At 56.9% G+C, this 26,970-nt stretch overlaps 3 protein-coding genes across 8 annotated transcripts in view; 1 reads left to right on the forward strand and 2 right to left on the reverse strand.

Annotated features, from left to right (window-relative positions):
* Positions 1-17,412, reverse strand: part of TLN1 (talin 1) — a 30,268-nt gene extending 12,856 nt beyond the window's left edge. The window contains exons 1-33 of one of the 5 annotated variants that reach the window (XM_085527881.1): positions 17,355-17,412; positions 13,981-14,144; positions 11,112-11,209; positions 10,864-10,993; positions 10,625-10,777; positions 10,335-10,477; positions 10,050-10,177; positions 9,729-9,789; positions 9,361-9,465; positions 8,628-8,783; positions 8,349-8,450; positions 8,092-8,168; positions 7,783-7,963; positions 7,521-7,634; positions 7,131-7,239; positions 6,209-6,417; positions 5,988-6,086; positions 5,741-5,791; positions 4,123-4,290; positions 3,646-3,940; positions 3,288-3,454; positions 3,044-3,172; positions 2,795-2,908; positions 2,541-2,654; positions 2,325-2,459; positions 2,106-2,234; positions 1,905-2,007; positions 1,619-1,827; positions 1,414-1,533; positions 1,077-1,274; positions 821-960; positions 393-486; positions 159-248 (exon numbers count right to left, since the gene is read on the reverse strand). In XM_085527881.1, coding sequence (XP_085384007.1) covers positions 159-248; positions 393-486; positions 821-960; positions 1,077-1,274; positions 1,414-1,533; positions 1,619-1,827; positions 1,905-2,007; positions 2,106-2,234; positions 2,325-2,459; positions 2,541-2,654; positions 2,795-2,908; positions 3,044-3,172; positions 3,288-3,454; positions 3,646-3,940; positions 4,123-4,290; positions 5,741-5,791; positions 5,988-6,086; positions 6,209-6,417; positions 7,131-7,239; positions 7,521-7,634; positions 7,783-7,963; positions 8,092-8,168; positions 8,349-8,450; positions 8,628-8,783; positions 9,361-9,465; positions 9,729-9,789; positions 10,050-10,177; positions 10,335-10,477; positions 10,625-10,777; positions 10,864-10,993; positions 11,112-11,209; positions 13,981-14,110 — 4,251 coding nt within the window. In that variant the 5' untranslated portion in view covers positions 14,111-14,144; positions 17,355-17,412. 5 annotated transcript variants of the gene reach the window in all.
* Positions 17,413-18,589: 1,177 nt separating this feature from the next.
* Positions 18,590-23,490, forward strand: CREB3 (cAMP responsive element binding protein 3). Of its 2 annotated transcripts, XM_015848345.3 has the most exons (9): positions 18,590-19,029; positions 19,106-19,379; positions 19,595-19,707; positions 19,945-20,037; positions 20,553-20,659; positions 21,182-21,250; positions 21,383-21,467; positions 21,604-21,685; positions 22,087-23,490. In XM_015848345.3, exons 1-9 carry the CDS (start codon positions 18,895-18,897, stop codon positions 22,458-22,460), a joined length of 1,332 nt encoding a protein of 443 aa, XP_015703831.1. In that variant the 5' UTR covers positions 18,590-18,894; the 3' UTR covers positions 22,461-23,490. The 2 variants fall into 2 exon arrangements, with proteins under 2 accessions (XP_015703831.1, XP_085384651.1); XM_085528525.1 differs by lacking the exon at positions 21,182-21,250.
* A 1,744-nt stretch (positions 23,491-25,234) lies between these two features.
* Positions 25,235-26,539, reverse strand: LOC107305842 (avidin). The gene is made up of 4 exons (XM_015848456.2): positions 26,331-26,539; positions 26,034-26,244; positions 25,458-25,578; positions 25,235-25,371 (listed from the first exon to the last, which is right to left on the reverse strand). The coding sequence occupies exons 1-4, from the start codon at positions 26,403-26,405 to the stop codon at positions 25,326-25,328; spliced, it is 453 nt and encodes a 150-aa protein (XP_015703942.2). The 5' UTR covers positions 26,406-26,539; the 3' UTR covers positions 25,235-25,325.
* Positions 26,540-26,970: the final 431 nt, after the last annotated feature.

A 26,970-nucleotide genomic window follows, 5' to 3' on the forward strand; every position in this document is an offset into this window, starting at 1 on the left:
TTTGCACTGAGTGCTCCAGATTCAGAGCTCACCAAGATCCACCAGATGAGAAGTGAGGGAGGAAGCTCTTTTCCCGTTGCCACATTTGCCCTCACATCCTTCCCCAAACCTCACCATCCTTCCCCAGCATCCACCCTTCTGCTCTGCTCCTGGCTCACCTTGGAGTTCTCCATGACACTGTCCAGGCAATTGAAGTAGGACATGTCATTGACAGTCTGGGTGGGGTTCTCCAACAGTTCCTTCACGGTCTACAAAGACAGAGATGCCACGTAAAGGGAGGTGCATTCCCTGCATCCCACGCTGTACTTTTCTCCCCCTGACAGACATCTCAGCACCCAGCCAAGCCCAAGCAGAAGAGGTGCTTCTTCAGCAACCGAGATGCTGCTTCTCACCTCCAGCTCCCTCAGAGCATTGTCACACTCCTTCTGGCCTGGCGCCTGCTGGGTGCACATGGTGATCAGCTGGTTAATGCTGTCAGTCACAGCCCTGTCGGGACAGGGGAGGGACACACAAGGACCAGTGTTAGCTTCACCATCCATCACTATTGCAAACACTTTAACTTGGCTTTGGGGGAAAGGTGCAGGAAATGGGAAGAGGCTCTGGTTATGAGACCCTCCTGCCCACCCAAGGTCTATCTCTTTCCATAGACTGCAACAGGAGCCAGGTTAGGATTACATTAGATAAATGGTCACAGAACAGCTCCATAACAATCTGAGTCTCACAGAGGCAAACATTTGGCCTAAACTGAGCCTCCTGCAGCCCAGCATAGCTCTTGGAATTTAACCACCTCCCTCCATGCACTGCAAGCGGTTCTTCCTACCGTGCTGCTGCTGCCAGCTGGCTCTTGAGGTTGGGCGATGTGGGGTCAGCAGAAAGTGCCTTTGCTGCCAGCAGCAGCTTGCTGGAGGACATGGAGATGCTCTTCAGGTTTGATACCACCTGCGCCTGGTCTTCTTTGTTCTGCAAGGAACCAGTAAGAGTCACCAACAGCAGCTTCCCAAGCTCTGTGCCCACCCTCAATCTCTTACTGCCATTTCACCCAGTCCATGGCTCTCCAAATGGGTGTTTGCACTCACTGGAGATAGGCTGGCCATCTCCACTCCTGCCTGCAGGAACTCATTGAAGTCCTGTCCAAATTTGCCAGAGGATTTGGCCAGATCCTGGGGTGTACCACGTGACGCTTGCACCAGCTCGTTGGCAGACTGGTTGAGTCCTGCAGCAGCCCGGTTCAGTTGGCTTTGAGCCTCCTGGAAGGTCTTGTTGCTGGGAGGGAACTGGAGGCAAAGAGAGCGTCAGGAGCTGCAGTGAGGTGGTGGCAGCTGGATGGGCATTCCACACCCAACAGCAGGGTGAGCATCCAGCTTTGCCCACCTCAACACTTCCCGGTTCCCCTTAGCCCCAGGCTGAGCTCACCGAATCTGAGAGCAGCCTCTTGCTGGCCTCTCCCACCATGCGGATGGCAGCATCCACGTCCCGCTGCCCAGGCAGGCAGTTCACGCAGCGATTCAGGGCCTGTGACACCGCCTTGGCCACCTGCAGAAGATGTCAGCAGAGCTTGTTCAGCACCCACCCTGGCGGGCTGCCCTCATCCCATAGACACCCAGGGGCCCAGACCCACCTGCACCAGGCGCTGCTGGCTGTCAGGGTCCCCAGGCTTGGCCACGGCTTTCCGTGCCTCCTCGATGAGGTTGTTGGCCTTATCCATCACATCACTAGCGCACTCCAACATGGCACCCTGCACCTGAGGGTCCGAGCTGTTGGCTGCCACGCCGCGGGCAGCCTGGCTGAGAGAGCGCAGGGCTTGGGCCACCTCCCGGGCTGCAATGCCTGCCATAGAGGAGAGCAATCAGTCAGCGAGGGCCTGGCCCTGTGCCACAGCCTGGCTGGGGGCTGAGGGGTGGTACCTGTGTAGTTCTCATTGCCCTGGGCCACCTCGCCCAGGAGGTGAGCGATGGCAGAGGTGACAGCCTTGGTGCTGTTCCCCAGGTCCTGCGCACACTTCTCCATCTGCAGGCAAACAACATGGAGGGGTTAGGCACCATGACCCATACAAAGGGGTTCAGCTTCACCCAGGCCTGCCTGCCCACCACCCCACATGTCCTCACCGTCTCTCCTGGCAGAGGCTTTAGCTTTCCATCCCTGGCAGCTGCCTTTGCCTCCTTCAGGTCCCTCTCCAGGCTCTGCACCAGGCCCAGTGCTGAGTCAATCTCCAGGGGCCCACAGGCCTCCTGTGCCTGCAGTGGATGGAAGGACCGACAGCGTTATATGGAGCTCATGCTGCAGGGAGGGCCATCCCACCCGCCTGCCTTCTGACGGCCCCTCACCTTCTGTGCAGCCGTGCGGAGCTCAGCCAGGGCTGCAGCCAGGTTCTTGGCACACTGGCTGAGCTGCATGGCTGAGGCCTGGTCAGTGATGGTGGGCACGGTGGCCTTGGCTGCAGCAACCATCTTCCCACCAGGCTGTCAAAAGAGAAAGGCATGAGACACGGCACGGCACACAGTTGTCTTGCTGCCTGCATCCAGTGGCAGATTAGCTGGTACCTGCAGGAAGTTCTGGCTGGCGGCGATGAGAGCCAGCTGGGCACTGGGGCTGTCTGGCTGTGACTGGCTTCCTCGCACACCCTGCACCAGCATGGGGATCTGGTCCGCCACCACCTGTGAGCAGGGAGAGCAGGGTCACTGCAGGGGACATGGAGCGTGTGGGCACGCCGATGGCTGCAGCTGCTCAGGCTGCTTTTCTCCCTGTTTTACCTGTCATCCCGCTGACACCCAGACTGTGCCCCCACACCCCTCACCTTGCAGCTCTGCACCAGCTGCTGCTGTGCAGCAGGGTTCTTGTTGGAGGCAGCAGCATGCTGTGCGGCGGCGATGGTCTGGGTGGCGGAGGCAGCTGCCTGCTTGGCTGCGTGCTGTCAGGAAGAAGGAAATCAGGAGTCAGCCCAGCACAGGAGCTCTGCCACAGACTGAGGTCCCACTCCCCACTAAAATTCTCCCACTCCAACACCATCCTTCTTCCCCCACCACAGCCCAAACCACAGCCTCACCTCCAGCTTGTGCACGAGCTTCTTCTTGATGGCATTCTGAGCCGCAGCGTTGGTGGCCATGCGCAGCCCCTCTGCAGCCTCCCGCAGCCGCTGCTGCTGCTCCTCGCTGTCGGGGTGGGCGGCAGCCCCCTGGACAAAGCAGAAAGCCATCACACCCAGCACGACCCCCAGTTCCCCTATCATCCTGCCAGAGGTCGCTGTGCTCTGCCTCTTGCCCCAGCGGCTCCTCCCGTCTGCCACCAACCTTTGCAGCCTCCACCATCTTGGCTGTGGCATCGGCCAGGATTTTGGCTGCACTCAGCAGCTTGCGTGAATTCTCTAGGTCCGTCTCTCCCTCTGCATCAGCTTTAATGGCATTGACGAGGTCAGAGGTGGCCTGCGCCAGAATACGAGCCTGCCGCACCATTTCCCCTAGGAAGGAAGGAAGGGTGGCTGTCAGCAAGTCCTGAGAATTGCCCTGATTTGCTGCTTCGCTGCACCAGCCCCTCACTTTTGGGGCAAGCTTGAAGCATGAGCCCTCAGCAAAGCATGACTCCAGAGCCTGCTCCAGCTCACTGTGCCCCTCAAGCCCACCATCCCCAGGTGCTACCAGCCACTCTTACCTGCGTCTCCCATGGAGCTGAATATGTTCTCAGTGACATTGAGGATGGTGTCAGTGGCCTGGTCGTAGCGCCCGATGGGCTGCCCGCCAGTGGCGTGCTGCTTGATGTGCTGCAGCAGGTCGTTGAGGGCCTGGGTGACAGCGGTGGCTGCCACCCCCACCTGCTTCAGCAGCTGGTCATCGTTGGTAGCTGCCTTAGAGGCCTCCACACATCCCTCTGCCGACTTGGCTACCAGCTTGCCAGCCTCAATCAGCTGCTCCTGGCACACTGGGGAGCTGATGGTGGGAGCCACCACCTGCAGGGCAGGAAAAAAGCTGGGCAGTGTTGCCACCCCACAGCCCCCTCTCTCCATCCAGCATCCCATGACCCTGATGACTACTGTCCCTGACCCCTAAGAAGGATGATTCCAAAGAGCCAGGGCCAGAGGAAACAGAAACTCCTAGTCCCAGAAGCAACAAGGTGAGGGTTGGTGCTTACCTTGGTGCAGGCCACCAGCTGGGAGGTGGAGAGGGCACACTGCGTAGCAGCTGCAATCACCTGCGTCTGCAGGGCTTGGTCTTCTGTTTTCTGAGCCACATTCTTGGCCTTCAGCACCAGCGCAGCGGCAGCACTGGCCACAGCCTTGGCCAGCTGCATCAGCATGTCCTGGGGGGGACAGACAGGGTCAGAGCTGGAGCCACCACAGAGCCAGGCACAGCCGCCTGCACGGCTCTCGTGAAATATTCAGCAGGGAAACATGAGATCAGGGGGCCTTTCCGCCACCCCTGCCTTGCGCTGAACTCCTGATGTGTGGCTGGCAACACCTCCAGCCCATCCCTACAGCTGGGTGCTGAGGCATCTCCCAGTGCTGGGACACTGCCACGGCCAAAATCATCGCCCGGAGCAGCTCAGCAGCACCACCCATGATGTTGTCACAGGGACAACCCACGTGGCACCTCTGATCATCCCGCAGCCAGAACCTGCAGTGAGGCCCCATGCTGCCAGGAGGCCCTGCGGCACACAGCACGCAGCAGGATCTTCCTGGCAGGACGCCCGGCACACCGCAGCCATCAGGATTCGCTCCCATGCTGCGCTGCTGGATGCCACCAGCAGTGCTTGGGGCAGGGAGCTCAGGCAAGGTGTACGGGGCACAGCTCTTCCCATTGCAGACAGCAATTAAGCTGCTGCCAGGCCCGTTTTCCTTCTGAGGGCATGCTTGCAGAGCATAAACAAGGCAAACACACCACCACCAGGCTCCTGAGTGAGCCCTAAAGCCGCTCCCTGCTACAGCAAAGCCTCTGGCCACCAAGCAACATCAGAGCGTCCCCACACCTACTGCAAGCCAAAGCCTCTCCTGCTGCTGTCCATCACCCTGTCAGACGTGGCAGCAGCCTGGAGAGCACATGCACCAAGCTCAGGAGACCACAGTTCCCAAAAGCACAGCAGCTGCCTGAGGAAGAGTAGCAGCCACACTGTATGAAGAGCCCGGAGAGAGGAAGCAAATACACTCGGGTCTGGTTGTGGTGCAGGCTATACAGCCCGTGATTTCTAAACCTACCCCCTGCCCTGTGCCAGCTGCATATAGGATTGTCTGGTCTTCAGTGTGGGCCCCCGGAATGGAACTGCCCCCCTGACACCTCCTGCTACCTCATCCTGTACATGCTGCCTCTGTCTCACTGCGTCCACTAGCTGTTCTGTTCTTGGTGCTCTCTCCAGGCTTTGCTGAGCCATACTGAGGCCTTGTGGCTGCAGTGAGCAGAAACCTCTCATTTCTGGAGCACATTTTGGTCCACACGAGACCAGCTTCCCTCTTCTGCCTCTGCTGTGCTGAGCAGTTACATGAAACCAGCATGGGAAGAGCTCAGCTCAGCAAAAACAACAACCACAGGGCTTTAGCTGTCCCAGATCCCTGCTCTGGGCAGCCAGGCACTGCAGGCACGAGGTGGCAGCCGGGGCACTGACCCGAGTGCATAGACTTCTGAGAGCTGATCACAAGAAAAGCAGATTTTCTACCAGAGCCCATCTCCAAAGAATTCAGCTGATTGTCCCCAGAGGAGCAGCCCTGACATCCGAGAAGGGCAGACACCACCAAGCCATGCCTACAGCCCCCTTTTACCGTCTTTGGGTCTGAGGAGGGCGGGATCCAAGCACACCGGCTTTCGGGCATCTACATGGGAATCCACAAGATAAGAGGCATTACATGATGGCGGCTCTAAGGGCAGGGATGGGAGTTGGCCTGTCTGCTACCCCAGCACAGTCACTGTGCACGGGTCAAGCTTCAGCACGGACCTCTCCTGGGGCTCCTGTGCAGGGCAGAAGGATTTTCCAAGCGTATGTCCCCACGCACAGCCAGAGCTGCTCACCTGGAACCGAGGGTCAGTGTCACTCTCCCCAATCTGCTGCAGCAGCTCTCCACTTGTCTGGCCCACGAGGCCAGCGGCCTGCAGGAGATTCTGGCGGGGCTGCAAGAAAAGAGGCAAAAACATCAGGTTTTGGGCAAGCCCTGCACCAAGCCGCTCCCATGGCTCCCACTTATCCTGGTTCAGCTCCCCAGTGCCCCCCAGTCCTTCCTGCTCCTTTGTACCTCAGCGCTGGCGGGCTGTGCTGTCTTCAGCAAGTCTGAGACGGCGCTGGCCAAGTTCTTGGCTGCCTGCAAGAGCTGCCGCCCATTGCCTCCTTCATCCTCCATCAGGGCAGCCAGCAGCTTCACACCCTTGGACATCTCAGTCAAGTTAGAAGATATGGTGGTGACAGCGCAGCCCACAGCCGTGTAGTCTGTATCTGCTGGATCCCCTGCACAGGAAAGAGAGGGATGTGGGGATGCTTGGAGAAACACCAGGAGCACCCAACCCTGTGCCTGGAGTAGATGCGCCTGAAGTTAGTGTGATTCATGAGAAGCTCCCTGGCTCCTACATCAGTGCAGGAGGTCTGGCACACTTGTGGCTGCAGCCACAGCTGGAAGTGGACAAATATACTTCTGACTTAGAAGGGGAAGGATGGGGAGCAGTGATGCTGGGGTCTCTACAGAAACCATGGGAGCCCTCTGGGCTTACACGAAGCAGGCTGAATTCAGCACTGGCTAAGCCAGGCTATCTCCCTCCAGAAGGGCAGAAACCTCAACCTTCACAGAATCATAGAATGGGTTGGGTTAGAAATGACCATAAAGCCCATTCACTCCACTCATTTCCATCCCCCTGCTGTGGGCTGGTTGATCCCATCAGCTCAGACTTCCCAGGGCCCCATCCAACCTGGCCTTGAGCACTTCCAGGGATGGGGCACCAGAACTGTTCTGAGCAGCAATGCCAGTGCCTCACCACCCTCCCAGTGAAAAAATTCCCCAACATTCAATCTAAATATCCTCTCTTCTAGTCTAAAGCCATTTCCTCCTCATCATATCACTGTCTGCCCGTGTGAAAAGTTCATTTCCACTCTGTATATATGCTGCCTTTAAGTACTGGAAAGCCAAAGGCTGGATGATGAGAGACCAAAGCCTTCTGCTGTCCTACCTGCAGTAAGGTTGACCACTGAGGCTGTGCCAGCAGTGATAGCATCCACCTGGGAGTGGATCTCATGCTTGGACTCATCCATCTTGTTTTTACGCCAGGCTTTGGAAGCCTGAAATGAGGAAAAGAGAGTCAAGAGGTGAAAGTAGTGGGGAGCTGCAGTGAGATGTGAGAGAGGAGACAAGAAGAAATGAAGGAAGAGCTGCCACCACCCAAAACTCATCAGCAAGTCCAAAAGCTACAAACACAGAAGATGCCTCAAGACAGAGTGTCCCAAATTCATTCTGCAGGCAGCAATCTTCCTGTGAACTGCTGACACTTCTCCTTGCCTCACCCACCCCACCAGCAAACTACTACCCCCAGCAGCCTGGCACCCCTTCCCCAGGCACTCACAGCATCCTGCCCGAGGGGCGGCAAGGTCTCGAAGTCATCCAGCGTGGCCTGGGCTGCGTTCACAGCTTGCATGCTAGAGTTGATGGTACCTGTTAGCGCCTGTTGTGCTGAAGTCTGCAAGGCAACAACACAGTGAAGAGGCTGCTTGGGACAGTGCTTTAGGCAGGTGCTGATTGCAGAGCCCCTGCTCCCCATGGCAAGCTGATGCCAGGCCAGAAGGATGGGTCTGCATGAATCCCCTGGACAACCTGGAATCACCTACCAGAGGAGGCATGTGCCCTCGGTGCATCTGGCCACTGGTGATTTGTAGCTGGGCCTGGGGCATCGTCCCCACCTGGAAGTTCTCTGGGCCCCCAGCCCCTGTGCGCATGATGGCTGGCAGTGCAACCGAGCCCAGCTCTGCTTTGCCCACATGATTAAACTGCTGCTGCAGGACAGTTGACCTGGAAAAAAGAGAAGCAGCAGCAGTGAGTACCTCCTCCCTGGACCAGCACTTTGGCTGCTCCCCACAGTGCTGCCCTGAAAGCTGAAGGATGCCACTTGGCAGCCACCTTGCTCCTGACAGACTTACTTCTTTGGAGACACCGAGTCTTCCAGCATGGTGGACTCCTCATCTCCCTCCAGGCCAAAGTGGTCTTTGCTCTTTTTCTGTTGAGGCAAAGAGAAAAAGCATTGGTCAGTGCACACCTCACAGTCCCTGCTGCTGCCCAGGCTGGAGAACTGCCAAATCCATGGGAAGTCCCCATCTGTCCCCAGCAGCACCATGAGCACAAGAAGCACCTTGTACTTCTCCCAGAAGAAGAGCAAACTGCTTTTCCCTGAACTTGCCTTTTTCAGGATGATGTCAATGTAGCCAGCAATCAGCTGGGCGATCTGCTCCCCCTCTGTTGTCTGTACCGAGTAGTAGCCATCCTGGTAATCTCCAAAATCCTACAAGGGCACAGCACTGGGTTGCACCAGAGCAGGATGCTGGCGCACATCCTGAGCCCCTCTGGTATGTGCTAAGCACTGTGGCCAGTGCTGTGCCAGCCACTTTCTGCCTGTTCTTGGGGTCAGGAGAGGAAGGGAGCAGGGCACAGAGGGCTGAGAGCTGGGGCAGGCTCCTACCAAGGTGAAGCTCTTGGGGGAGGCTGCCCAGCGCTTGATGTTGGTCAGGCTCCACTCCTGGATCACTTCCTTGGTTTTCTCATCCACACGCATCACACACTCCTTAGTGATCCCCAGCAGACGTGGCACCAGCTTGTTCTTCCCCTTCATCTTCTCCTGCAGGACATGACAAAGGGGTTAGGGGGCTCACCCAAGAGCTGTGTGTGCAGCAAGCAACCCTAGGGCCACAACTCCAGATATGGTAATCACCACATGTGTCTTGAAAAGGTCATGGGGGAAAAGCAGGAACTGAGTGGGAGGGCAGTGCAGATAAAAAGCCACAAAGTCCTTAAGTTGGCAGTAGGTTGCACCAGGGGAAGTTCGGGTTGGATATTAAGAAAAGCTGCTTCTCAGAAACAGTGCTAAGGCACTGGCACAGGCTACCCAGGGAGGTGGTGAAGTCACCTCCACTGGGGGTGTCCAAGAACCAAGGAGATGTGGCACTGAAGGATGTTGTTAGTGGGCATGGTGGGGATGGGTTGGTGGCTGGATTAGATGACCTTAATGATCTTCCCCAACCTCAAAGATTCTATGATTTAAAGAAGGGTAGGCAGATAGCAGGAATACAGGGAGAGCTAGAGCAATGCGGACTGACAGGTAAGTGGTGGGTGGAGATGCAAAAGATGAAGAGATGCTGAAAAGGAAGACTCGGCCAGGCAGCAGGAAAGGCGGGGCTGAAGAGCTTTTGCTCTACCTTGACTAGGAAGAAGGAGACCCCATAGGTCTTGAGGGAGCGGGCCAGCTTCACGTAGCGAACTTTGGCCTCGATCTCACTCATGTTCCCGCAGTTCTTGTGGGCCTGTAATCACCAGAGGACATCAGGTCAGCTACTGTGTTGCCTTCACAGCTTCTCCAGGCTCTCCCCCTGCCCTACCAGCATTCCATTTCCCACCCACACTATCCCTCTGAGCCCCTGGAACCTCAGCGCTGTCACATCTGCCCAACTACAGGCAGACAGTCCTCTTCCTCACCTGCCAGGCTGTGATGTGCTGCAACAAAAGCAGCCCAGACCTCTGGAAAGGAACTGTGACAAGCCTGATCTCAGCACAGCCTCGCACTTACCATAAAGATCTTGCGTTCCCCTTTCTGCTTGATGTATTCCTTGGGCAGGAAGTCTTTCAGCCTGCCAAGAGATAGCAAAATCAGCTCCCAAAGCACAGCCCAAAGCCAGCATTTGTGTTCCCCTATGAAGACGCTTAGCACAGAGCCTTGGACAAAACCCCACCGGTGCAGAGTGTTTTTGGGAACAGGAAGGATGTGGGAGAGGTCACCACAACTAATGACAACTCCAGGACCCAAAACCTTGGAGCCACCCTCTGGGATGATGATACCCTGGAGGACAGAACTTGGCACATGTGCAGAGGGACACCCTGGGACACTCACTCCAGAAAGCCCGGCTTGTGCTTCTGCTCGTTGTGCGGCCCGAACTGGATCTGGCACTGGTAGCCAGCAAACTCACACGCTTTGTCAAATGAGACAGGGTGAGAACCGTTAAGGATGTCATCACGTGCCTAAAAGGGGAGAGAAAACACTGGGGTCTGCCTTGTTCCCTTCCACATCTGGTGGGATCTGTGCCGGCATAGAGGAGCTAGCCAGACACCTGAAATGCCCCTGTGGCTGCTCCTGACCAAACACCAGATGGGTTGTCACAGGGCAGCAGTGCTGTACCTGCACGTAGAGCAGGTTGAGCTGTACAGGATCTCGTGAGTCCACGTTCTGGTCAGAGTAGAAGAACTTTCTTCTCAGCAGTAGCGTCTCGTTATCATCGATGCCTTGCTCACGCAGGGTCCGGCCGTGGTCCAGCCAGTTCACTGCAGGTGATGGCAAAGTGTGAGCAGGGATAGACGGCCAGGCAGGGACAGACAGACAGAGACATACAGACAAACAGGTGGCCTTGCTGCCACTCCCACCACCCCCAGCATGGGATGGTTCTGTCCCCAGAGCTTGCCCACACATACACTCGTCATCGGTGTGCAACTTCTGCTTGAGTTTCTCCATCTTCTTCTCATCCCGCAGCAGGGTCTTATCCTTTTTGAGGGTGCCCGTGACCTCCTCCTTCTTCTCCTCCATGATTTCTCGAACCAGTGAGTACTCGTCATAGTTGGTGATGCCTGCAAGAGCACACAACACTGACCCAGTGCTGCTCCCCTGACACCCCATGTTCCTCTCTGCCCCACGATGCCACCCCTCCTCTCACCAATTCGAGCACATATTGTCATCAGCATGTCTGTAACGGTTTTGGAGTCGTCGACCATAACCGTTTTCACAGTTCCATCCAGCATGCGGATCTTCAAGGGCCGCTGCTTCTTCTTATACTCCATAGTATCCTGCAGGTACAACCAGCATAACTCCAGCAGCCATACAGGCCACAGCGCACCACATCCCCCTGGCTCCCAACTCCCCAGTGGGACCACGGGGCACATACAGTGCTGGCTGGATGCTTACCCCATTACGAAGCATGTAGTAGTCCAGTGCCTTCCCAGCCTCCAGCCAGATCCCCTTCTTTGGGTCTTCATCAGAGAGGAACAGCCCAAAATCATTGGCTGGAAAACACAGAGATTCTGTCTGGTTTGGATCGGGCCACTGGGATGTGCACAGGACAGCAGCACCCCTGAACGCTGCTGGAATTGATTGCAGTGGCCACGAGACCAGGGAAAGCCTGAGTGGGCAAAAAGCTGGCAAACAAACTGCAGAGTGGGTGTTTTACATCTGTTTGTCTGCATGAGAACTCATCTAAAGCATGCCCACACAGTGCTAACTGGGAAGTGGCAGTCACAGCTGACAGATGAGCTCAGAGTGGTGGCTGACAGCTCTCTAAAATGCTTGATGCAAAATATAACAACCAAAAGATGATGATAAAGTGCTGAGCATGGCCAGGAAGGGTGCAGGGAACAAGGCAGAGTTTGCAAACACAACAAGAGAACAGCAGAAGTGATGGACCAGGAAGGGCAGCTGCTTGCTGTGAGGGACTGAAGAAGGATTTGATGGAGGTTTAGAAGGTAAATTTGTGGAGAACTCTGATGTTCTGCAATCCTGCCCACTAGGGTGGGTCTGCTGCTGCCCAGGGACAGCCCTGGCACTGCTGCTACGAGAAGTGCTGCCCTGGGAAAAGCCCTCCTGCTCCCTGCCAGCAGCCTCTGGTTGTGTAAGCAGGCAGGGAGGGGGAAATTCCTGAGCTGCCCCATGCCTGCCCAGCTCATGCTGTGCAGGGGATCCTGCTGAACAGAGCAGGGAACCAGTGAGGCTGCCCTTTGTTGGCTTTTGGAAAAGCAAGCTATTTCCAAAGCCAATTCTAAAAGGCTCATTCTAAAGCACTGAGAACCATGCAGCTCACTCAGATCCCTACACAGGAGGAGAGAGGCACTTCCTGGGGTAGGGCAAGAGCGGAGCAGGAGCTCAGCACAATGTGCACGGAGGTGGCATTCAGCCACAAAACCCAGGCAAAATGCAGGGAACTGGGCAACACCTGTCCCAACAGCTCAGGACTCCCCTGTGGGGCAGGAAAGCAGGCTCAGGGGGGTTTGCTGGGAAACACAGGCAGGGTGTGCTCAGATGGAACTGTAACAGCATCCTGGAAGAGGAGCAGGGCAGCTCCAAAAGGGACCTACAAATGTCACTGGGTAAGGGCAATAAAGAGAAACAAAAGAAAATGGTGAGCTCTGAGGCAGGGATGAGGTAAAAGCAGATAAATGGAAGAACTGCCTTGGGGATTCCCAGCATTGCAACCTCAACATAGGAAGCCACGGACTCCTTTGCAGCAGGGCTGAGTTCCAGCTGCTGCCGGCAGAGCAGAGGGCAATGGTCAGAGCTGGGGCTGAGCAGCTCCCTTTAAGGCTCTCTCCTCTCGCTTTATGAGCAGCCTGGCACAGACCCAGGGGCAGGAAATGCAATGGCTGCGGATCCGAGTAAACACCCCGTCCCCCTCTGAAACCGAAAGCCATGGTTGTGCAGAGCGAGAAGGCATTTCCTCTGCTGCGCCAGGAATCTGCTGCTCCCAGATGTCACTGCCTTCACCCCCCCCTCCTCCCGGAGCTGGGGGTGCCTGTGCTTGGGAACCACTGGGACATGGCTCAGCATCCCGAGGTGCTTTGTCACCCGCTTAATTTTGAGTCTGACGGCAGCGGGGAGATATTACAGCTGACAAAGCTCAGCACAACGGCAGCACGTCACGGCACCACTGAGAGCTGCCGGGGAGGGTATATGTTCCCCAAGAAAGGAAAAGTTAACTTATATGGTGCAGGAATACCCGCTGGGAGCACCGCAGTTGTTGGAGCCCACCGAGCCCTGGCCAGCTTTGTGCAGGCACATAGGAGAGGGAACACAGGAGGCAGGGAAAGGGCTCATAGAGATGGACACATATTTCACTTCCAGTGCATTTTTCCTGCCCCCTCTCCAAGTCCCCAAAATTCTTCCCAAGTTTCTGGGAGGAATATTTCTAAGATTCACTGCATGTTGATGGGAAGCCTAGAGCAGATCAAGGGCGGCACTTGTTGAGCTGAAGAAACTGTTGCCAGTTCTCATGTATCACTTATTTTTGAGCAAGTGACCTTACAAGGTGACAGCCTCTGTGCTCAGGTGAAATCTGCTCCTCCTGGAGCTCTTTTGTGACACTCTGTATAGCTGAGCAATTCCTTCATGTCTGGGAGCCTGAACACCTTGCTAGAACCAAGGTTACTAGAAACAGCTCTATCAGAGCAACCCCTCCAGTTGCTACAGAGAGGGACCTGCATCCCTCTGTGCGACGGAAGGACTACCACAGAAAACCTGATTAGCAGGGGGTTCAACCAGATGATACCCAGAGGTCCCTTCCAACCCCTACAATTCTGTCTGTGTACAGACCTCCAAAATGATACACAGAGCTCAGACATCTTGCAGCAAGATAACACCACTGAACTCCAGCTCAGTGCTCCAGCAAACACTCATAAAGCTTCCCAAGCTCACAATCAAACTTCTTCACCCAAAGTATGCAAGATGCCTTGAACCGAGCTCTCCCATCCATCATGTAGCACCCGGCAAACACCCTGTGGGTGCAGAAACCCAAACCTTGGGGGCACAGAGCAGGAAAGGAAGCTGTGAAGAGCTATTAGATATATATTTTAGAGATGCAAACAGCAGTGCAGCAGCAAGCCATAGAGCTCAGCCTGAAATAAAGCTGCAGGAGTGTGCTGAAATTATGGGTGCTTAAGGGCTGCCCACCCCAGGCAAGGGAGAAGAAATTAGGGCAACTCCAGGGCTGCCAGAAGAGGAAAAAAAGGGTGCAGCTGTGGAAGCAGAAACACGCTTGCAGAGGGCAGGGGATGAGCCCCACACTTACGCTGTCCCATCTGTGCCTCGGGCACGCGCTCCCGGATCATGCGGCAGGCGTCGTACACCATGGTGGAGGGCTCAAACTGCATCGTCTTCACCACATTGCCAATGCTGATCTTCAGCGAGAGGGCAACCATGGTGGCGGCCGGATTATCCCCACTCCTGTGTCACCTGCTGAGGACACGACATGTCAGATCCCACCGCCAGGCACTGGGACATGATGCTGGGTGGGCTGTGCTGATGCTCACCCCTCTGCAGGTGCCTGGAGGTGGTGGGGGAGCAGAGCTCAGAGCTCAGATCCCAACCCAGGAGCAAGTGATGGTGGTGGAGAATAGGGGTACAGACAGAAGGAATTCAGATGGAATTCCCAGCCTGGCCTCCTAATGCAGAGCCCTGGGGTTGCTGTGTCCACATCGTGCACCCAGCGTCCCTGAGTGTGTTGTGCTCGTGCAAAGCCGCGACCCACAGCACAGAGGAAATGCATGTCAAGTAGTGTGCTGAGATAAGGCAGCACTGTGCGACGGAAGGGGCTTTAATTAAAACTGTGGCAAAGAAACCACAAGAAGAAAACCTCACGTGGTGCAGGGTCTGACCCCACTATCGGGATCCTGCAGGGAGCCCTGTGGGGACCCCAGGAAGCGCACACTGTGCTGCTCGAGGAGACAGGGGCTGGGGTATCACCGAGCTTGCTGCAGTCTGCTCCAGGGGGCTCTGGAGCTTCCTCCCCACAAGATCCCGGCGGCCACAGGGCTCTGCTCGGGAGGAGCGCGGTGCCGCCTCCACCAGCGCGTGGAGCCGCTCCAGCTGCGCATTCCTGAGCCGTTCGGCAATGCAGCGCAGGAGCCCCGTCGGAGGCCCTCGGCCCCCGCCGACGAGGAATGCAACGCGAGCGGGACGGCCCCGCACGCAGCCGCCCCGCAGCTTCACGGCCAGGAGCCGTAAGAGGCCGTCGGGGATCCGAGGGGACCGACGGGCGGGGCGGCTGCGGCCGGCGGGACTGGGATCGTTCTCTTTCCTAAATCTAAAAATACCCCGGAACGGAGCGCTGAGCCCTTTCCATCCCTCCCCCCGCTTCTGCCTGCAGGGCAGGGTCAGGGAGCGGGGAGGAAGAGGAGAGCAGAGGCAAGCAAAGTGATTGAAACTGTCCCAAAGCAGGACAGCACTGCAAAGAAAACGGGATGCCGCACCCGGCCAGCAGAGCGGCTCGGCCTCACTCGTGAATTGCTGCAAAATCGGCCCAGAGCTGCAGGATGTGCTGGAGGGGAAACTGCAGAGCGACACGGGCAGCTCCAGCTCTGCGGGGCCGGCAGCAGCCACACGTGGCCACCATCCTGCACCCCAAATGGTGCTGTGCCCCCAAATAGCGCTGTGCAAGGCACTTAAGACACGTAAAAACCAGAGGCTCGTTGCTCTTTCCACGTTCTAAGGAAGTGCTTTGAGCACTACCCTCCACCAGTGTGTAAAGCAGAAGTAGTCTATTTAGAGCAGCCCTGTAACAACGTGGCGGTGGGGAAGGTCTGGCTGACTGCTGCCTCACACGGGATGGGATGCACGGGGAAGAGCTGGGTAGATTTCCACACTGGGGGTATGCATGGGGACAGAACACGGGTCCACCGCAGGGGTTGGGTGCATTTGGGCATCAGAGGGCAGCGAGAGCCCTTCTGTGGGCTCTGCGGAGGCACCAGCACGGCAGGAAGCAGATGTGGGGCTCTGTGCTGATGACAGCACCGGCACAAGGGCCACACCGTCATGGTGCCCTGAGGGCACAGACCAGACAAAGTACAAGAAGAGGACTCCCAGCCCCAGGCTGCTCCACTAGGAGGTGAAAAAAAACAACGAAAAGCCAAACGATGTGATGAATGCACACCAATTTTCAGCACTGGCCGCCCTCCAGGGAGAGCAAACAAGTCAGCAGCGCTCGCTGGTAGGCGAGGCAGATAAGCCAGCACAGCAGCAGCGGCTGCGGGCACTTCTGCATTTCTCTTCCCTTCCCCACGACGCCTCCGCCGCCATCCCCGAGGCACAGAGCGATTTTCCACCCCATGACGTCGCCGCTGTATTTATACCTCCCGGCTTCACAGCAGCGCTGCTGCAAGCACGGGTACAGAGAAAGTTTTATGTTAGCAAAAAAAAAAAAAAAAAAAAGAGAAAAGAAAGAAAACAAAGCAGAGCCCGACCAGGTTCTACCGCATGGGCTGTGCCTGCAAGGCAGCCCCACTGCACGCCCGTGGCACACATCCAGCGGCCGCAGAGCTTTCCCGAAGGAACCGAATTCACTGCCCTGAGCTCGGGGAAAGGGTCGGCAGTGTGACCGCACCAAAGGAAGTTCCCACAGCCCTTCCGCTCCTGCGGGGAGCACCCCGCACCTCGGCACAGCACAGCACTTTAAGGACTGTAACTGCTTTGTTCTGCGCTTTCTTGTGTGTGTGTGTGTTGCTGGTTGTTTTTTTTTGGGTTTTTTTTGCTTTTCCTTTTAATCATTTCAGAGAGCTCAGCGCGGTTCGGTCTCACGCTCCGACGCCTTTCCCCTCCTCCACCGAATGGCAGAAGTTAATGTTTTAACCCAGAGGCAACAGCGCCGGTCCCGCAGCACCGCGGATCCCGGGCGGGCAGCTCGGTGACTCAGCCCCACGCAGCTCGGCTGATTCACGCCGCTTCCTCCTCTCCGGCGGCCGCGGCCGGTTCGTGCCCGCCGGGGATGGGCGCCGTGCGGCATCGGGCTGACAGCGGGGACGGCGACTTGGTGCCCGGTGAACGGCTCCGGGACGGCTCCCTGCAGCACGGAGCCGCACCGCACCTTCCCCACCCGCATCCTAAAGCGACGGCGGGAACGGGGGATGCTCCGACCGTCCCACGCCCCGACCCGCCTTGCAATACAGCCCCGCAGCGCAGCGGCACCCACGCCCGCCGGCCCGCGCGGGGTGTCCCCGTCCCGCAGCATCGCTTCCAAATATGGGTCTGGAAGAGATGCAGCCCCGGGGCCGGGCGGGGGCGCGGAGCTCCGGGGCCGGGCGGGGGGTTCAGCCGCAGGGTCGGACCGCCTCGCTCCCCACGCGGGGCCGCGGTCGCGCCGTGGGTGCGGGAAACAGGATGCGGCCGCGCTCCTCCCGCACGGAGCGCCCAGGGGCGGCGGCCAAGCCGGGGTGGGGCGCGCCCGGTCCCGCTGCGCTCCGCCGCACGCGGGGTCTTATCACGCAGCGCTCCCCCCGCGCACCCCAACGTTCCCCGCGTTGGCAGCAGCCCCCACCCCGCGCCTCGTGCCGCCGCGATGCCGCCGCTCCGACCGCTCTCCCCTCCCCCCCGCTCCCCGCCCAGCCGCAGCCCCGCGGTGTCGGTGCGTGGCCGCCCGTCCCGGTGCCGGTGCCGGTGCCGGTTCCGTACCTGAGCGCGGCCGAGCAGCGCGCTGGGGCCCGCCGAGGCTGAGCGGCACAGCGCCGGCACCGCCCCAGCACCGCCCGCCGCAACACGCAGCGCATGCGTCGGGGGGAGCGGAGCGGAGCGGCGCGGAACGGCACGGCCCACGGGCTGCGCTATAATGGGCCGTACTGGGCCGTAAAGGGCTGTAATGGGCCGTACTAGGTTGTAATGGGCTGTACTGGGCTGTAATGGGCCGTACTGGGCTGTAATGGGCCGTACTGGGCTGTACTGGGCCGTAATGGGCTGTACCGGGCTGTAATGGGCCGTACTGGGCTGTAATGGGCCGTACTGGGCTCTAGCTGGGCTGTACTGGGCTGTAGTGGTCTGTAATGGGCTGTAGTGGGCTGTAATGGGCTGTAGTGGGCTGTAATGGGCTGTGCTGGGCTGTAGTGGGCTGTAATGGGCTGTACTGGGCTGTAATGGGCTGTACTGGGCTGTGCTGTGCTGTACTGGGCTGTAATGGGCTGTACTGGGCCGTACTGTGCTGTAATGGGCTGTACTGGGCTGTAATGGGCCATACTGGGCTGTAGTGGGCTGTAATGGGCTGTGCTGGGCTGTGCTGGGCTGTACTGGTCTGTAATGGGCTGTACTGGGCCGTGCTGGGCTGTACTGGGCCGTGCTGGGCTGTACTGGGCTGTGCTGGGCTATACTGGGCTGTACTGGGCCGTACTGGGCTGTAATGGGCTGTACTGGGCCGTAATGGGCTGTACTGGGCTGTAATGGGCCGTACTGGGCTCTAGCTGGGCTGTAATGGGCTGTAATGGGCCATACTGGGCTCTAGCTGGGCTGTAGTGGGCTGTAGTGGGCCGTACTGGGCTGTACTGGGCTGTACTGGGCCGTAATGGGCTGTAATGGGCCGTACTGAGCTGTAATGGGCTTTACTGGGCCGTGCTGGGCTGTACTGGTCTGTACTGGGCCGTACTGGGCTATACTGGGCTGTAATGGGCTGTACTGGGCCATACTGGGCCGCATTGGCCGTACCGGGCCGTACTGGGCTGTAATGGGCCGTACTAGGCTGTACTGGGCCGTATTGGCCGTACTGGGCCGTACCGGGCCGTACTGGGCTGTAATGGGCTGTATTGGGCTGTATTGGCCGTACCGGGCCGTGCCTTGCTCGCTCCCCGCTCCCCCCTCCCTCTCCCCGTTACGCCGCGTGGGGGCGGGACGTGTCGCGGGTGCTGCCGGTCTGCGGTCACGTCATCGCATCGCAGGGCGCGGCGCTGCGGTCGGGCCGTGTGCTGAGCGGGGCGGCACCGCGGCCTGTTCCTGCTCCGGCCTGTCCTTCCTTCCTGCTCCGGCCTGTTCCCTCCGCTGTCCCGGTGCTCCTGCTCCGTCCCGGTGCTGCTCGGAGCGGCCCCCGCCCGCTCGTTGTGTCTCCTCGCCCCGCTCGGGCCCACAGGCCCGGCCCGCCCCCCTCCTCCCGCCGCCGCCCAGGCCTGGCCTCCCCGTTCCCCCTTTGGCTCCGCGGCTCCTTCGTGCTGTGTCTGGGCGCTTCCCGGTTCCGATGGCAGCCCCCGAACCTCCGGCCTCGCTGCCGGATGGGGATCTGCTCGATTTCCTGCTGAACGATGAGGCGCCGGCGGAGAGCCCCGCGGGGGACGGCTCGCTGCTGGGGGACTGGATGATGTCGGAGCTGGAGGTGGGTCGTGGAGCAGCCGCTGCCGGGTGCCGGCAGGAGGGTTGGCTCCTGCTAAGCTGGAAGTTTTTCCCCGCAGCTCCTGGATAAGGAGATGGACAGCTTCATCAGTTACCTCCTGAGCCCCGCTGAGGACGAGCCGTGCCCTCTGCAGGGCTGTTTGCCTACTGACAGTGACAGCAGCACTTCTGAGGATCAGAACCCGTTCCATAGTTCTGGCAGCGATGTTACCAGCAGCCCTCAGAGCTCTGATATCGTACAGTTTGATCACAACTATTCCCTCCATCAAGACTGGCCAGCACTGGAAACTGTGAGGTCTGACATGGCAGAAGGAGATGTTTCCATTGACCTCGGTAAGTGATGTGTGGGATCCTTCTGTTGTAGCTGCAGGCAGTGCTTTGCCTGGTGTGGAGATTTGGCATAAGAACACAAAGTCATGTTGGAGAAAGATGAGCATGATGGCTTCCCACTGCCATAAAACCATGATTTCATGCTGCTCAAATCCGTCTGGTGAGCTTTATGGCAGCTTTATTATGGCCCAGACTTTGATCCTGTCTTTATTTCCTAGAGACGTGGATGTGTTTGGAAGGCACAAATGAGACACTGGAACAGAGCTGCAGCTTTCCTGTTGATGTTGCTGTGGATGCTGGACCTCAGCTTATGCCTGAAGCCCCCGTGCAGGTACTGAGCGTTGCGACTCAGGAAGTGTGTACTGCGGGGCACTGTGCTTTTGCTCACATCTCCTTTTCTCTCTGGGCATGGCCACTCTGGGAATGTTTTAAGGGAGAGAGTGGTGCTGCCTTGGAAGAGCTAATTCCGGTTCTGAAAACTTTCTGCACACTTTCTCTACCTACTAATAGACTCCCTTTACCTTGTGTTCTAAGTAGATGTATTTTTCTTGTTTTTGTTTTTTTCCAGTCCGACTTCCCAGAGCTGGTTCTGACTGAGGAGGAAAGGCAACTTCTGGAGAAGGATGGTGTTTCCTTACCAACCTGTCTGCCACTGACCAAAGTGAGTCCTCACTGCAGCCTGTAACTCCCAGGCAGACTTGGATTCCTCAAACTCTTGAGTGCTGAAAATGCAGAACAGCTTCTTGGTGGTGATGCACCATGCTCTCCTGCTCCTTGCTTTAGGGCCAGGTGATCCCTTGTGCACATCACAGGGTTTGCTTGTCAGGCAGATGAGAAGAGCAGTAAGATTTGGCTGCTCTTAATCTTTCACTTGTGACTGCATGCAGGAGGTTTCAGCCTTTTTCATCCTGCTTGCTTGGTACCTCCTGAGTTGTGTGCTTTCCATCTTCTTTCAGTGTGACCCACTTCTCTGGTACACCGCGTAACTGCCAGTCTTATCAGCAGGCCAGAGTTTGCTGTGTGATTTGTGCAGTTTGTCCAATGGTCTGAGAGGGACAGAGGACAAAAGTACATTGCTTTCTGCTTCTCTAAGCAGGGCTGAGTGCTGCACAGGGTTTGTAAGGGCTGGATTGTGTTCACCCAGGGCTGGCTGCTAATGGGAAATGGTTCTTGCAGGCTGAAGAGCGACTTCTGAAGAAAGTGCGTCGGAAGATCCGGAACAAGCAGTCAGCCCAGGATAGTCGTCGCAGGAAGAAGATCTATGTTGATGGCCTGGAGAGCAGGTATGAGCACACTGCAGCTCTGCTCTGCTACTGCTGAGGTCTTGCCACTGTGGGCAGAAAATAAGCAGACCCCAGTGGAAGATCATGAGCTTGGGGCATAGTCTGCCTGCTCTTTTGCACTTGGAGATGACCCACAGCGTGCTCAGTTTGAGCTGGATGCTGGCCTGCTAGGTCCATCATGTTCCCTGTGTCAGGCTAGATTGTAGAACAGACTGGTATCCCCAATGTTGCTGTGCTGCCAGGAGCAAGCATGCTTACAGGTTAGTATGGCACTTCCCTGAGGGACTGAGCAAAGATTTCATCTCTCTCGTCGCCCTTTTTCCCCATGCCCTGTGTGAAGCGTGGTCTCTGGGCTTTACCCCAGTTGATGTCCAGTAGACTCCACAAGCGCTTTAATCTGCTTCAGCCACCCAGGGGCAGTGGCTGATCCCATGCAAAGGGATACCAGAGAAGTCCCTGCTGTTGTCTAACAAATTAAAACCTCTCTGTTTTTCTCCCTCGCTGTTTCTCTGTCCTGGGCAGGGTGGCAGCTTGCACAGCCCAAAACCATGAGCTGCAGAAGAAGGTGCAGCTCCTGCAGAAGCAGAACATGTGAGTTCTTGTTATTCGACATGTCAGGAGATGTGGTGGGGAAGGTTGTTCCTCTGCAAGGATTGTATTCTGTCACTGGCACAGTTCATGCCTTAGCTGCTGCCTTAACCTACCCTGTTTACTGTCCTGCAGGTCTCTGCTGGAGCAGCTGCGGAAACTGCAGGCCTTGGTGAGACAGTCCACCACCAAAACTACCACAGCGAGTACCTGCATCATGGTGAGTGTCTTCAGCCTCAGCGTTTGTGATTGTGGGGTCTCTGCTGTCCCCATAAGCTTGACAGGCAAGCATTTATTGCAGCTTGTAATGCCTGTTCATGTCTTTTGATGAAGGCTTTACTGTTCTTTGTTTCCAGGTCCTTGTCCTTTCCTTCTGCCTCATTCTCTCACCCAGCCTCTACTCGTTTGGCAGCAGAGGGCCACAGCCGGAGTTCAGAGGTGAGTTCCCCAGGCATGATTCCAGGAAAAATGTCCGCAAGAACAGAGCACTTCCCACAGAGATAGCCTGAACTTGGGGGCACTTCCAAACCTAGAGCTCCTTGCCTGAGATGAGCACTGCTTTGCCTTTCCTTTCTTAGCCTATCTCCAGATTATTTCTCCCACTCACCCAGGTCTAGGGGTGGTACCACCAGAACTGCAGAGTTCCATTGCTGCTTGCAGCACAGGCTGTGCTAATGGCTGGCAGCTGTGCAGTGTTCTTTCCATGCCTCACAGGGAAGAGGCAGCCCCAGTTGAACAGTTTGTACTTACCTTGCAGGTTCTGTAGTGACCTGCAGGACCGTGAGAGGTTGATGCATCCTGGGGTGGGACTGTTGAAGCTGGCTCTGTCTCTTTTGCAGTCCTGTCACGGCAGATTCGTGAGTTCCCAAACAAGGTCTGGCAGGCAGCACCCGCTGTGCAGGAGGAAGCTGTGCTGGAGAGGCTCAGTCCAGAGCCTGAAGACACCTCGCTGTTGGGCAGCCTCAATCAGTCACGGGAGGAGGGGCAGAGTCCACCCAAGCCTGATCCAAGATCTGCATTCAACAGCAACTCATCCTCTGACCCTCCTGTGATAGCGGGCTCTGAACTGGGCCCTCCCCAGCCACAGGAGCAGCATTCCCAGAGAGACACCTTGCACTCAGAGGTGCTGGCACCATGGAAAGATGAGAGGAAGGAGTGGGTGGAGCGCACCACCAGCGTTGTCATCCAGCAGCTCCGCACCGATGAGATGTGACCATCCCCTCCTTGCTGCCTGACAGGGTGAGGCCGGGCACCCTGTTGGGGAGGGCCAGCCAGAACTGTGTTAACAGATAATCTGTAAAAGCGAACGCTTTTATATCGTCTCCTGATTGCTGGCAGCTCAGAGGGTTTAACAGAGGGGAATTATTTTAGAGATGATCTGTCCTTGCACTGCTCTGTGTATCTGTAACAGGAGCCTATCCAAGATGTGGTAGGAAGCTCAGGGAGCTTTGTTCCCTGCAGCCTTGGGCAAGCCTTCAGACTCACTGGGGATGGGCTCTGGTCCAGAGGTTGAAAGCATCTGGGCCTGAGATGTGAGTATATGTAGGCTGCTGCTGATGAATGCCGCTGCCTCGCTTCTTACCTGCCCAGATGGAGGTGAACAGGCTGGTTCCTGCGCTTATTACTGCATCTGGTGGCCACAAAATCGTGTTCTTTGTCCCTTACCTTTAGTCCTATAGTGATTTCTGATTTCTCAGTGTGATCATGATCTTTAGTACCCTGACAGGGAGTGGTCCTGCCCCTGCAGCAGACCCTGCACTTCCCCTGTTCTTGTTCACTGTTGAATCATGGGCAGAGCTTTTGGCATAGCTAGAGGAGATGATGGGGAGTTCTTCCCAAGCTGTGCATGCTGATTTCCTTCACAGAGGCCTGAGCCTCTTCTCTCCCAGAGCTCTGGGAGCTGGTCTTCTGCCCCTCAGAGAGATGAAGCTTTTTGCCAGACTACTAACAGCAGCAGAGAGCTCAGAGAAGCAAAGCCTCTTTTTCTGAAGGTTTTCCTTTCTGCAGCTCAGGTTCAGAGCTGCACTGTGAGCTTGAGCTTTGCTGCACTGACCAGCGAGGCTTTTTGCTGGCTCTGGTCACTCTGTGAGTCTGTGCAGAAGCAATTTGCACTGGGGCCTTATGTCCTTCCTGGAATACAGCTGAGTGGTACCTGTTAAGTGTATCTCCTTGTCCTACTTTAAATCTAAGCGGATGATGTTTCCTTGTTAATGATGGGAAAATAAAACATGCCCTCTGTGCAACTGTGCGCTCCGTGGTCTTTTCAATTTGGGGCTGGGCTGACCAGAGGAGGATGGGGCTCTGCAAGGGGTTGGGAGCATAGTGAAAGTACCCTGAGGAGCCCTGCTCCCAGCCCAGCAGAGGCCAGGGACATGCAAACGCCCTCAAAGTATTTCAGGATGAATATATGTTGCCAGCACACATGCACAATGACAGCATTCACAGCACTGTGCCACAGAGAAATGCTGTTACCACAGCGGAACTGTGCAGCTTCCCTTGTAGGAAGCACGAGTAACTGCTGTCTACCCCCACCTCTGCTTTCATAAGGAGGAACTGCACAACTGCAGGAAGGCTGCAAGGCTGGAGTGGTGCAATAGCCCCACTGATGGGGGGCAAGGGGAGGGCCCTGCCTGCTAGGAAGGTGATGGTTTCTAGATCACGGCTATGTATTGGAGTCAGGGAGATCACTGGATCCACAGGGGCGTGAGTGGCTGTGGAGTTCAGGCTGCTGAGCCCTGCAGAGGGTTTGGGGTACAGAAACTTGGAGAGGTGAACAGGACATGCTTGTGGTATGAAAAGGTCCTTGTGCAGATGAACAAGATGTTGAAAGTGTATGCCAGATTTCTTTGTGGAGCAGGAAAAGTGAAGAAAGGTGTCTGATGCCTGGGCCAGGTCTCTGAGCTGACAATAGCATGCTTCTAACAGGATGAGGCGGCTCATCCTGTTAGCTCTGAGCCCCTCAGTCTGGCCTTGGGAAGGCAGCCATGCTCACCCTGGGAGCCGCTGCACCTCCTTCCCTGCTCAGAGGCGGGGAGGTGTAAGAACCTCTGCTGGATTCGGTTGTGTTATTTCACAAGTCAAAGCTAAGATGTGTAACAGCACTGATGATACCTGCAGTCCCTGGTGCTGGCCCAGCTCTACTCCAAATCCCTTTGAATGACCCAAAAACAAAGTGGGTGGTGCTGCCAGCAGTACTGGGAGCAGACGCCAGAGCTGGTGTTTGGCCAGGAGCATTCGGTTCTGCTTAAACAGCACTGGACCTGGCACTGCTGGCATGGGATGTTGGCCACACCAACCAGCACAACCCTTTTGTGCAGGAAGATACAGAGACTGAGGTGGAGAGTTGGGCATTTCATTGCCAGCAGCTGTACTGGGTAGAACAGCAGGGGGCTTTAGTAGCCCCATTCTTCCCTAGTGCTGCTGTTTTTCCTCCTTGCTTTCTGTGCTTTCACTTCTTCGCCACAACAAGCAGCTCTAAGCCAGCAAGGGGAAGGAAATGCAGCCTGGGCCTCCTGCTGCGGGATGAGGGGCAGCGATGATAAAAATGCCAGGAATGAGCCCTTCAGTCAACAAGGCTCACGTTTTGTTCCTGCAAGCCAGAGCAGCAGGAGTGTGCTACTTCTGCATGCTCCTGTCAGAGCTGTCCCTGACAGCTTTCCTTGCATGCTGTGGGGATCAGAGCCCTCCCTCTGTGCTCTGTGCCCCACACACAGCCCCTGCACTTGGTAGGCAACACGGCCCTGTCTTCTCTTCCCCCTTTATTTCCTAAGCATCCTTCCCAGCCCACTTCCCAAACAGGTGCAGTCTCAAAGCCACTGAGTGCCATCAGCAGCAACTGCAGTGGCACAAGAGGATGTGGTGACACGAGTGTCATTGCTGGCACTGTCAAGACCAATGGTAGAGGGGACAGGTGGGGAGAGAGGAGCTGGGATGCAGTGGGGGGACATGGGAGCCAGAAGAGCAGCCCAAAGGAACATAGAGCCAGAGTACATCTGAGGCAAAGCTTTATTGGGAGGAATGTCACAAGCAGTGTCAGCACTCCAGCTTCGTTGCTGATGTGGGACTCGCGGGGCCATCCTCACTCCTTCACTGTGTGCAGGCGAGTGAAGATGTTGTAGCCAACCCTGTGGGGGAGAGAGGAGCTGTAAGGTGGGAAGTGCATGGCCACTGGGTCATTGCCAGGGACTGTGTGCCTCTGCCCTGGGCTCACCTGGTGGCTTTCCAGTCATCATCAATGTCATCAACACTTGACCGCAGCAGCCACATGGTCTTCAGGACCTCCTTCCCTCTCCTGTCCATGAAGCACTGGCCCGTGAAGACAGTGGTGGACTCTGTGGGAAAGGGGCAGATGAGGGGAGTGGGGTCAAGGGCTCCACGCAGGGCAGGGCAGTGCCAGAGCCGTGGTCCCTCTGCCTTGGAGACAACTCATCTGAGCTCTCCCTGCACTCTGGGGACAGCCCCAGCACCTTCCCTGCACCCGGGGACAGGGAGGGGACAGCAGCCCAGCAGCTCTGAGGGAAGGGATGGGGCTGCTCCGGGGCCACAGGAGGCAGGGAATCACTGGGGGGACAGCAGGGATGGGCTGGAAATCATCAGGGACAGCACAGAGAGGGGGAGGGATCATCAGGGATACCATGGGGAATTGCAGAATAGAACTGAGGTCATCATGGGGAAGGGCAGGAGAACATTGGTGACATTGTGGGGAAGGGCAGGAAAGGAAAGGGGATGTCAAAGGGAAGGGCAGCAGAGGAGCAGGGACATTGCAGGGAGGCTGCAAGAAAAGCACCTGAAAATTTCCAATTGACAGTGAAGCCAAAGGTGGGCTGGGTCCTCTTATTGATTCTGTTTTGTGTCCCATGCAGTGGTGACACTCTGATCTCGTTTGATGTGGCTGTTACAGCTGTCAGGTAGGTGCCACTGAATTCACCCCTGTTGTTCACAGCCCCGATGGTCATGTTGGAGCCCAGGTCGTTGGTCCATTTCCCAGTCAGCGAGCACTAGGGATGAAGCAGAAGGACTCAGAGCCGGGCAGGTGGCAGGGGTGGGCACCGAGGTGCACCCACTCCCAGCCCCATCCCGTTACCTGTTTGGCAGAAAAGCTGGGAGCCAGCAGAGCCAGGCTGAGCAGCAGCAGCAGCGGGGAGGCTGTGTGCACCATCTCTGCAGCAGGTGGACAGCTGGGTGTGCTCCTTGCAGGACTCACTGCTCCTACACGCTCCCCTGCCTTTTTATTGCTCCCAGCACTGACTCTGCCCAGTGTTATGCAATCTGGGTGAGTCCACGTTTGCCGTTCCTGGCTGCAATTGGATTCCCAAAAAAGTGTGCTGAAACTGTCCCTCCTTGCTTAAGGCTCATGTTTGTGCAGGACCCTTCAAGGAAGCTGGCAGCAGGGTGCTCAGCTGGGGAAATCCCCCTTCAGAGGTCACTCTTCTGCTGCCCATTGACCACAGCATGGACATACACATGGTGCCTGACATCATTCATGCCCATCTGAGAATGGCAGCACTCAGGTTCCATCCCATTTCTCCTCACCCAGCTCCTCTGTGCACACCACGCTGGGTCCAGACCGCAGGGCTGCTCAGGCACACAGCATATGTTCCCTACAGCTCAGTCCCATGTGCAGCCAGGCTCAGGGTGCCTGCTGCCAACCCAGTGTCTCACACCTGCCCCAGGACCTCCCAGCCCTGCAGAAGGGAGTTAAAGGCACAAAGCCCAGCCATATC

The sequence above is a fragment of the Coturnix japonica genome, chromosome Z (genome assembly GCF_054131305.1).
Source record: "Coturnix japonica strain WE chromosome Z, WE-NBRP24, whole genome shotgun sequence".
Lineage (NCBI taxonomy): Eukaryota > Metazoa > Chordata > Aves > Galliformes > Phasianidae > Coturnix > Coturnix japonica.

Excerpts from the sequence above, each read along its gene's own strand:
- LOC107305842 (XM_015848456.2), bottom strand. The coding sequence starts at position 26,405 with ATGGTGCACACAGCCTCCCCGCTGCTGCTGCTGCTCAGCCTGGCTCTG. Across the intron at positions 26,245-26,330 it reads CCAGCTTTTCTGCCAAACAG|TGCTCGCTGACTGGGAAATG; the intron begins GTAACGGGATGG and ends CTTCATCCCTAG. Across the intron at positions 25,579-26,033 it reads TGTCAATTGGAAATTTTCAG|AGTCCACCACTGTCTTCACG; the intron begins GTGCTTTTCTTG and ends CCTTTCCCACAG.
- CREB3 (XM_015848345.3), top strand. The coding sequence starts at position 18,895 with ATGGCAGCCCCCGAACCTCCGGCCTCGCTGCCGGATGGGGATCTGCTC. Across the intron at positions 19,708-19,944 it reads TGCCTGAAGCCCCCGTGCAG|TCCGACTTCCCAGAGCTGGT; the intron begins GTACTGAGCGTT and ends GTTTTTTTCCAG. Across the intron at positions 21,468-21,603 it reads CAGCGAGTACCTGCATCATG|GTCCTTGTCCTTTCCTTCTG; the intron begins GTGAGTGTCTTC and ends CTTTGTTTCCAG.